This window comes from Cyprinus carpio, chromosome B21 (assembly GCF_018340385.1).
Source record: "Cyprinus carpio isolate SPL01 chromosome B21, ASM1834038v1, whole genome shotgun sequence".
Lineage (NCBI taxonomy): Eukaryota > Metazoa > Chordata > Actinopteri > Cypriniformes > Cyprinidae > Cyprinus > Cyprinus carpio.
The window spans coordinates 1007653-1019032 of NC_056617.1; the positions used below are offsets into that span (position 1 = coordinate 1007653).

An 11380-nucleotide genomic window follows, 5' to 3' on the forward strand; every position below is an offset into this window, starting at 1 on the left:
TCAACATTTGTGATTCAGAAATAATGACACATTACTACAAACTACAACAGAAGAGCTAAACTTGTTTGAAATAGTTTGTCCTTCTCTGTTCATGTTTCAGGTATTAAATCCTTTAACAAAGACCTTGGGCACATCTCCGGTTCAAAGAAAATGAAACACAACCAGTCAGCAAAACCTTCGAACAAAACGTCAACTCCATTTTTCCAGTGCAAGTTCTGTGTGCGGTACTTCAGATCCAGCTCTCTTCTCAGTGAACACACCAGGAAGGTCCATGGAGAAACAAGCGATGAGAGATCCCTCAAAACTCCCAAGCAGGCCAGCTGCAGTGCTACGACTTACGATGGTGTAGGAACGATCTTTTCCTGCCAGTATTGCACTTATAAATCCCCACACAGAGCACGGATTCTGAAACACCAAAAAATGCATCACAAAGAAGGTCTACCAGGCCACTCGGCTCCTCCTGTCGGAGCAGAGGATTTGAATTTGGACTCTGACGCATCCTCAGTTGAGGAACAATTTGAAGAGACACCAGAGGATGTAGAACGTAATGTGCTGGAATCTATGATCAAGCCCCAAACACGAGGAGGCTTCAACTGTGAGTGGTGTGGATTTCAGACATCGCAAAGGCAGCAGTTAGCAGATCACATGATGAAGAAACACCGTAACATGGTGAAGATCATGGTATCCTTGCAACAGCCCAAAATGCAGGATGGAAGTGCAGGATCCAGCAAGTCTGATTCTGCTTCATCCAGGAGAAGCACTCCAACCTCCAATTTGAACCTGAACGATCTAGCATGCAATGAAGGTTCCTCCGCAAATGCCTCGTCAATCAAAGGATCCTCTGGCAATGCATCACTCAAGACCACTTCAGGGATATCAAGTTTTCAGTACTCACAGCTCACAGCAAAAATACCTAACAGCACAGGATCTTCCATACTGTCAGAGAGATCGACTTTTACCATGTCAGATATGTCAAGGTCTGGCATGGATCTAGATGCCAGCATTCTGAATGATTCCAGAAGCAGTTCAGATGATGAACTCTGTGAATTGGATGATCCCAGTTACACAGAGTCAGCTGAGGATTCTACTAAGCTGCTTCTGTCAGAAGAGGATAATGACCTGCTGGAAACTAAAGGAGTTCCATTCAAAAGACACATGAACAGATTCCAGTGCCCTTTCTGCTCCTTCTTGACCATGCACCGACGTAGTATTTCTCGTCACATAGAGAACATTCACTTATCTGGCAAAGCTACGGTGTATAAATGTGACAAGTGCCCCTTTCTTTGCACCAACCCACTAAAACTTGACACGCACAAACAATGTCACAGTGGGTCTTCTGAATGGGACACTATGGACTTAACCAGCGAAAGTGTAGATGGTCCGGCTGAACGATCCGTGCCAGTGAATGGAGGAAACGGCAGCTCTAAAATCAACGGGAAAAAATCCAATGCAGTCGAAGAACAGCAGGGTCCTCATCGGTGCTCACTGTGTAATTTCTCCACCATCACACTGAAAGGTCTACGTGTCCACCAGCAACACAAACACTCATACTGTGATGGAACACAAGTCACAGGTCAAGAGGGCTCATCCAATGAGCAGCAAGATTCTGAATCTGAATCCTACAGCTCCTCGAGCTTTGTTCAGAAAACTCAGACCTCAATCCTTGGAATTTCATCCAAGAAGCATCTTATTGGGAAGACAGCAAGAAAGTCCATCAATGATTTACCCTTGGATCTCTCTCCTGTCAAAAAACGGACAAGGATTGATGAAATTGCAAACAATCTCCAGAGCAAGATTAGTCAAAGCCAGCAGCACGAAGATGTGATTAACCTTGAGGAGATGGATGATGATGTGGAGTATAATGGGAATCACATCGATTTAGAAACAAGCAAAGAGAGAGAATCCTCTGATGCTCGAAGTCAGCACTACACCTTCAACACTCAGCACCTTCATGTTAAAAATTCTGGAAGTGTTCAGACAGAGCGTGGTGTTGGGAAAAGGAAACGCAATCTGCAGTCCAAACTCAGCTCAAGAAACATTCCTGTTCAAGTCACCATTTCTGATGATGAAGAGAATTACAGTGCCTCTTTGGAATCTAAAGATGCCCAAGATCAAAGCAGTCAAGATAGCAGAGAGACATATCAAGACAACACTGAATTCAATACTGAAGAACCTGGGAACCTGTTCTACTGTAAACATTGTGAGTACCAAAACAAGTCTGCTCGCAGTGTCAGCACACACTACCAGAGGATGCACCCTTATATCAAGTTTAGCTTCAGATACATCCTGGACCCAGAGGATCAGAGTGCAGTCTTCCGTTGTCTCGAGTGCTTCATCGAATATAACAACTTTAATGATCTGCACCAGCACTATATGACACACCATCCAGAAGCAAGTAACGTTTTGAACTTTAACCAGCCAGATCTGGTTTACATGTGTCGTTTCTGTTCCTACACAAGTCCAAATGTGCGGAGCCTGATGCCCCATTATCAAAGAATGCACCCTTCAGTTAAGATAAACAATGCCATGATCTTCTCCAGCTACATGGTCGATCAGCCTCAAAAGGGTGCTGCTGAATCCCAAACACTTAGGGAAATCTTGAATTCTGGGCCCAAGAGTTTCAGCCCCACCTCATCTGGGTCCAGATCATCATCCAGTCCTGCTCTCAAAAGCATTTGCAAAACGGCAGAGGCAAACACTGAGACTGAAACCCTTCGAGAAAGTGTGGGTGGTAATGTAGTGGTTTACGACTGTGATGTCTGTTCTTTCTCAAGTCCCAACATGCACTCAGTACTGGTCCACTATCAGAAAAAACACCCAGAGCAAAAGGCCTCCTACTTCCGCATACAGAAGACCATGCGGGTCATATCTGTTGACCGGGCACAGTTGTCAAACAATTCAACCTACAGCCTGACGAGCACCCCCAAGTCTTCAAACGTCATCTTGCCTGTGGCTCTGGATGAAGATGTTTACTACTGCAAACACTGTGTCTACAACAACCGCTCTGTAGTAGGCGTTCTGGTCCACTATCAAAAGCGACATCCGGAAATTAAGGTGACAGCAAAGTACATAAAGCAGGCACCCCCAACTCCGGGACTGCTGAAACTCATGGATGAGTTACAGATCGCACCACCTAAACAGTTTCTGAAGCAATTCAACAACAATGGGATTGAAGGGTCAGGTAATTCCAGCACTAAAGGAACAGCAGACAAAGGGGAGCCTGAAATGCTGTTCTTCTGCCAACACTGCGACTACGGGAACCGCACTGTGAAGGGGGTCTTGATTCACTACCAGAAGAAGCACAGGGACGTGAAAGCCAATGCTGACCTCGTCCGTAGACACACAGCTGTGGTCAGGAGTCAGAGAGAACGAGCGCAGATGATCCAATTGGGAAGTTCAACGTCCACTGCAACTGTAGCTACTGAAGCAGAAAAATCCAGGTCATTGCGATCTTTGAAGTGTAGACACTGTGTGTACACATCTCCTTATGTGTATGCCTTGAAGAAGCATTTGAAGAAGGATCATCCTACTGTGAAGGCCACGGCCATGACGATCTTACACTGGGCTTATCAGGATGGCGTGTTGGAGGCTGGTTATCACTGTGAGTGGTGCATATATTCCCACGCTGAACCAAGCGGGCTGCTCATGCATTACCAAAGACGCCACCCTGAGCACAATGTCGACTACACCTACATGGCCAGCAAACTGTGGGCTGGTCCTGATTCTTCCACCAGCAGACAAGCTGGGAACTCTGAAACAAAGCATTACCAATGTAGGGATTGTGCCTTTGAGGCGTGCTCCATCTGGGATATTACTAACCATTACCAAGCGGTGCACCCTTGGGCAGTCAAAGGTGACGAGTCTGTCCTGCTCGACATTATCAAGGGGAACCAAGCACCTGATAAGCTGCTCCCACAACTGCCCAAAGGACACATTTCCATGTCCAGTCCGTTCAACAGCAACCATCAGGAAGAGGCTGCAGTTGAAGTCAGCCGCCCAACACATGAGCGACAGCCTAATCTCTCTCTGTCTGCTACATCATCTATCTCAAATAACCCTTACCAGTGCACTGTGTGCTTGTCTGAGTACAACAGTCTTCATGGGCTTCTAACCCATTATGGCAAAAAACACCCGGGCATGAAAGTGAAAGCTGCTGACTTCGCTCAGGAGGCAGATATTAACCCTAGCTCTGTTTACAAGTGCAGACACTGTCCGTACGTGAACTCGCGCATCCATGGAGTTCTCACACACTACCAGAAACGGCATCCTTCCATCAAAGTCACAGCTGAAGACTTTGCCGATGATGTCGAGCAGGTAAACGAGCTGGTTAGTGAGGGGGATGAGCGATCTAAAACCCAGAGGCAGGGCTACGGTGCTTACCGCTGCAAGATGTGCCCTTACACACATGGCACTTTAGAGAAACTCAAGATACACTATGAGAAATATCATAACCAGTCTGCCGCAGACATGTTGAAAGCAACTGCCATGCAGTCACTGACCAGAAGAGACGATTCAGTTGCTGAATGCAGCAGCAGCAGTGTGACTGAAGTCTCCGAGGCCTGTGACTTTGACCTCAAGCTTCCGGAAGTCGCGAAGAGTGACAAGAATGCATTGTTTAAATGTCAGCTGTGCAAATACTTCTGCTCCACCCGGAAAGGTATTGCACGTCACTACCGTATCAAGCATAATAATGTTAGAGCGCAGCCCGAAGGGAAAAACAATGTCTTTAAATGTGCCCTCTGCTCCTACACCAACCCCATCCGCAAAGGCCTCGCAGCACACTACCAGAAACGGCACGACATCGATGCCTACTACACGCATTGCTTGGCAGCATCCAAGACTGTGGGGGAGAAACCGAACAAGGTGATGGTTCCCTTGGCATCAGAGGCAGGGGCTCCAGCAATGAGCGAAGAGCTAAGGCTTGCGGTGGACCGAAGGAAATGTTCACTCTGCTCCTTCCAGGCTTTCAGCAGAAAGAGTATCGTTTCTCATTACATAAAGCGCCACCCAGGAGTCTTTCCCAAGAAGCAGCCCTCCAGCAAACTGGGTCGTTACTTCACTGTGATCTATTCCAAGGAGGCAGAGAAACCTCCATCTCCGGAGGAGGTGGAAGTCGTTGAAGTTAAGGATGAGGTGGAACCTGAAGTTGATGTGGACTGGCTCCCCTTTAAATGCCTGAAATGCTTCAAGCTGTCATTCAGCTCGGCGGAGCTGCTGGTGATGCATTACAATGACTGCCACGACAAGGAGCTCAAGCGGGATTTCGTCACCATTCCGAGCCCCGCAGGAGATGGGACAGAGCTCTACCAGTGCACCCACTGTGAAATCAAATTCTTGACTCTTCCAGAACTCAGCGTACATCTGATAAACCACAATGAGGATTTCCAGAAAAGAGCCATGAGGCTTGAACGAAGAAAACAGCTTCAAAGCAAGCAGAGGACGACAGAGCCACCGGAAGCCAAACCAGAGAATAAGGTGAGCTTAAACACTTTGTAATGGGTAAAAGTGGTTATAACAGTTGAATAACCCAGGTCCGTATTTATCAAGCTTCTCCGAGTGCCATTTTATTCTTGAGAAAATTCAGTGATTGTTCCATGCCTGAAAATCCTGTTTGGGGCACAGCAAGGTGTTGTGAATCATCTCTAAGACTGACACTTAAGATTTACTCCTACACTTCACTTAAATTACGACTGAGATACTTGATCACTAACTTTTAAGTGCAGCTTTGAGCCAAGAATTTTTTTTCTCTTAAGTCAATTCCTAGCAGTGTTTTTATGAGTAATTCTCAGAGGCTTGATAAATACGGGCCCTGACTAACTTTCAAAACTGTATTTTGTGGGATTTTTTCTAGCATTGATCTGATTGCTTTAGGAACATAGGAAGTAGAAGCAGCAGAAGATGTTTTAGGTGTTAGTGTAGCTTTTACATTTGGATTTAACCTCAATCACTATATGCAAATAAGTACATTGCAAGCAGACAACACTGTTGACAATCTTTAGCTTCATTGATTCTAGTTGCAAGTGATAGAACAAAATGTCTCAGGTTAGCATGTAACCATGGTTCCCTGAGAATAGGGAACGAGACGCTGCGTCCTCTAAAGGGCGTTCCCATAGCACCCTATAGAGGATGCAGCATGGAGTTCCCTTTCGAAAGGGAACTAAATTGCATCTAATGATCTTCTGATGTCATTGTCTCTTCCTATAGGTGGATAGCACCCCCGGTAAGACTCCCATCGGCTACAGATGCAACTTCTGCGTGGAGGTCCACCCCACCCTCCGGGCCATCTGCAACCACCTGAGAAAGCATGTGCAGTACGGGGAGGCCAAGGAGGGACACGTGAAGGTATGAACGTCCATAGTTACTTCATGCTTCATCAAGGGCTTTTAAAAAGCATGAGTGCTTGATAAATCTTCATCTGTGACTTAGATTTATACAGTTGCATTCGTTTTCTCATCTGTTTTTGGCATCTTATTAGATTTGTGCACAATATCTAAATTCATACCTTTTATTTCCTGAGGTGGCCTCTCTTCTTCTGCTCTATTCTAAAAGCAAGTGCATTCACAGGCCGTTTGGACACGTTTTTCTTCCACTTAAGTGTCTTGTTCACTTGTTTGGATGGTTAAACTACTACAGTTCGACTGCACATTCAATGAAATGGACAAATAGAGCAAATCCTTGAGTATTGCAGAAGAAACGATGAGTGCGGTGTTATGGCATTTAGTTAAACACGAGCGTTTTATTTCCTTGTGTGGGCATTCATGAAGAAAGCCTTGAGCGTGTCATAAACTTGGACATGTAATTAAATCTAGCGGCCTTGCGTTACACGTTTTGCATATAAAGACTAGATATCAAGGATTTTCTTCTTATTTCTGAAGCTCTTTTCTGAATGTGATGCGGCCTTAGAATGTGGACTAAATTTGTTTTTTAGAAGCCAGCAATGTTGCTATCAACCTCTTGGAACAGCCTTTCTGTCAGGAGCGCACCTATGATGCCTTAAAATGCTTTCTAGGTCAGGTTAATGACAGAAAACATGTCTATAGACCATGTCTAGATTTTAAGATAATATTTATATTAATGTAGACAGGAAAGTGTATTCCTTAGATCCACATTTAATTGAACTTTTATCTACAGCAGTTGATCTAAAATGGTCCTGCAGTCTGACAAATTAATTTTTAAAAGTACAGAGTTTGTGAAATCTCTGTGTGTAATTAAACAATGATCTGGCAAAATGCTGTTTAAAGAGCACAAATGCTAGTTTCAATTAGTTAATGCATGGTTGCAATATCTGTATTATAGAAGAAATGTGTGCCGTTTTGTACTGTGTAATGGTTTTCATAATCAGGACTTTCCTTATTAACCATAGCGTTTAAGGTGGACTGTTGCTGCAGAGAGCTCCATTTAGACATGGCCGAGTCCAGTTTGTGTATCACAGAAGAACCTTGAGACTCTCGATGCAACCCTTCCGTCTCTCTGAAGAGAAAGCCAGTTATGTCGTCTTGATGGTGTGGCGTGGAGAGAGGCGTGTAAGCGCCTTAGTGTTAGTATTCCACAGAGAGTGCCAGTGCTGGCAGGGAGGCCCGGGCCTGAGGATTTGAACGGAAGCCCAGTGAGGATCAGCAGATGGGATGGATGGCACCGGACACTAGGGGGCAGCGCTCATGGCACAGAACACACACTCTGAACAGAGGCATGCGGGCAGGGATTCCCAAGGTTTTTTGACAGCTGAAGCACTTTGAGCTAAAATATTTTTGTGAAGTCCTCCTGAGAAGTTAATTCAATAATTTATTTACATTTTAAAAAAATCTATTTTCATGCACGTTAGTTAATATTCACATCATGAAGTGTTTTAGTATGTGTTCGGTTCGAATTTTAAAATTGGAAAAAAATAATCATTCAAGAGGAAAAATGCAGGATACACATTTTGATAGTCCACTTTAGACATTATACTAACTATAAGTAACTTTGTAACATGTCAGCTAATTCTCATTCATTTGCAACTACATGTCTACTAACTCTCAGAGTAGACTGTTAGGTTAGGTTTAGGGTTAGTAGAATAAGTTCATAGTTAGTGTGTTGTATGTTGTGGACCCATCAAAATAAAGTGTTAGAAGATATTAAGCAGACAGTCTACTCATACTCCGATGACGTTTAGTTAGTAATCATGGGCATTTGGTTTGGTTATTTGTGTGAATTTTTTTTATCTTTGTAATCGCATTGTGTTAAATATCAGTCTGATCAATATAATGATTCAAGAATGGGCTGTAAAGATAATAGTTGATATCACTTTTTCAAAGGTCAAATCTGTCACTCTTGCTTCACAGTGGTGAATTTTGCACAGAAAGACTCACTTTTTTCCAGAAAATGTCTTAAATGTATTTCTTGGGTTGTTTGTGCCTCTGATTGGCTGACGGTGCAGGAGCGTCTTATTTACATCTGTCTGAAGTGCAGGGTCAGTTCTCTCTCTGAGATGCTGAATTTCCTGCGGCTGTAAAGCAGCAGATGTCTCAGAAACACACAGGAACCTCTTGGCCATTTCTAAATAAGGAAAAAGGGATGTCCCGATAGAGCTCTCAGCTTCAGAGTGCTTTAATGGCCATAATCTGTGCTTCAGTCCAGAGCTGATGATAACCTTCAAACCCAGAGAGAAATATTATTTATCAGTGAGATTTATCAGAATTAATAAAGGTCAGGAACCTTAAGTATGTCAGGAACATGACTAGTTTGGTTTTTTCACCACAAAATGAAGAATACATGTAAACTATATACTGTAAACATGTTTTTGAAAGAAGTGTCTTCTGTTCACCAAAATTACATTTATGTGATCAAAAATACTGTAAAATTGTGAAATGTTATTAAAATATAAATAGCTTCTATGTGAATACATTGTAAAATGTAATTTAATCCTGTGATCAAAACTGTTTTTTTAATGAGAATAAGCGGTGGAATGTGTTTAATTGTCATGGAGATAATGTCACAATGCAAAACGTCTTGCAGATTTGGTCCTTTATTGTATGAGTAATATCAGTAATTTCCTCTGACAGCAGGAAGCAGCGGAGATGCCTTTTGCTGTTCCCGTGGACGGAATCACCAACGGTGACCTGGAGGATGTGGTTGCCATGGACGCTGTCCCATTGGAGACTGGTGCATCACCAGCTGACATCACCATGGAGACAGAGGAGACAGAGCCCGTGGAAACGGAGACAATGGTTGGAGCGCTGGAGCCGGAGAAGGAGCGTGTGGTTCCCGGGCATCCGTGCAGCATGTGCAACCGCATGTTCATGTCCATGCAGGGCCTGCGCTCTCACGAGAGGAGCCACACGGCCGTAGCGCTCGTCAACAGAAACGACAAATACAGCTGCCAGTACTGTCAGTTCGCCTCGCCGTTCAGACACAAGTGAGTGAGACTTCATATCAGTCAGTGAACGCAAGTCCCCTCAGTAAAAACCCTGCAGAATAAAAACTCAGGACCTTTAAAAATATGCTTTTTTAACATGTTTTTTAAGAATAAAATGTCCTACAAATCAGTGTGAATAATATATGAACAAAGCCCTCAATAAAAATGATAAGAATATAGATTAAAATAAAACTGTAAAGTTTGGTGTATATAAGTACTGCTGAAGTGGAGAAACAAACTCATGGCCTTTAAAAATATGCATTTTCACCATGTTTTTTAGGAATAAAATGTCCTACAAATCAGTGTGAATAATATATGAACAAACCCCTCAGTAAAAATCTTCAGAATATAAAGAGGATTAAAGCTGTAAGTTTTGGTGTATGTAAGTGGTGCAGAAGTGGAGAAACAAACTCATTTTGAAAAAATAAATGCAGAAAATCCACTGATTTACAGTGCAGCAAAAAAAAAAACAAGCGATTGATATATAAACAAACCCCTCAGTAAAAATCTTAAGAATATAGATAGGAATAAAACTGTAAGGTTTGGTGTATGTAAGTGCTGCTGAAGTGGAGAAACAAACTCATTTTGAGAAAACGGCATAAAATTTACTGACTTAAAGTGCAGCAAAAAAAAAAAAAAAAAAAAAAAAGCCAAGCATTGGACATATGAACTATTCTCTCTGTAAAAATCTTCAAAATATAGAGAGCAACAAAATCCTAAGTTTTAGTGTATGTAAGTGCTGCTGAAGTGGAGAAAAAACTCATGGCCTTTAAAAATATGCATTTTCACCATGTTTTTTAGGAATAAAATGTCCTACAAATCAGTGTGAATAATATATGAACAAACCCCTAAGTAAAAATCTTAAGTATATACATTAAAATTATTAGAATAAAATTGTAAAGTTTGGTGTATTTAAGTGGTGCTGAAATGGAGAGAAAAACTCATTTTGAGAAAACCGAATAAAATCTACATACTTAAATAGGATAAAGTGCAATAAAGAAATCAATCGAATGATATATGAACAAACCCTTCAACATGAACAAAAAATCTTCAGAAAATAGACAGGAATAAAACTATAAGTTTTGGTGTATGTAAGAATTTAGAAAGAAGTAGTATGATTTATGTTTAATTAAAGTATACTTTAGTAAAGTTCAAGTATACTTTTAAGTATACTCTAAGTATAACAGTAGCAAACTTTGAGTACACAACTAGTTTACCTCTATGTTTGTAGTTTGTACTGCAATTATACTAAATGCGAACTTATAGGTATACTGATAGTTTACTAATTAAATACTTTTACACTTTGAAGTATAGTCTCAGTAAACTACTAGTTTGAAACTTCTTCTTCACTTGTGTTTTTTTGGAAATTCTATGCAGAAGATGTGTACTAGCACCCTCTACCATATAGCAATGAAAACATGAATTGTAGGAGCACAAGTATAGCTCAAATATATTTAGACTTTTTGTAAGTATAAGTCAAGTATACTTAAATGTCTTTTTAAGCTTATTTCTGAGGAGTATGTAATGCCCATTTCTGAGAAGTACATAAAAAGTAAACTAAAAGCATACTTTCCTATTTTTTTAGTTTAAAAAAAGCATACTAATAGCACACTTGAATAAACTTCCTTTACGTAAGGGAGTGCTGCTGATGTGGAGAAAAAACTCAAGAGCTTTCAAAAATATGCATTTTCACCATGTTTAAGAATTATAATGCTGTATAAATCAGTTTGAATTATACATGTACAAACCCCTCAGAAAAAGGTTCAGAATATAGATAGAAAAAAAGTAAGTTTTGGTGTTTGCAAATGATATTTAAATGGAGGGAAAAAAACTTTTAAAGATACATGTTGGAATCAAAATCTATCGATGAAAATAGATAGAGCAATTAAATAAAAGCTTAAATTTCCACTACTCTGAAAAAAACACTACGAAAAGCCAAAAAGTTCAATATTGACCAATTCAGGAAAATAATGTTTTTGCTTGTAG

General features: G+C 41.5%; 1 protein-coding gene across 1 annotated transcript in view; it reads left to right on the forward strand.

Moving 5' to 3' along the window:
* The window catches only part of LOC109047929 (zinc finger protein 462-like), a 44546-nt gene that overhangs the window by 20759 nt on the left and 12407 nt on the right, over positions 1-11380 (forward strand). The window contains 3 exon segments of the mRNA XM_042748010.1: positions 101-5475; positions 6205-6342; positions 9042-9394. Of these exon segments, the coding sequence (XP_042603944.1) occupies positions 101-5475; positions 6205-6342; positions 9042-9394 (5866 nt within the window).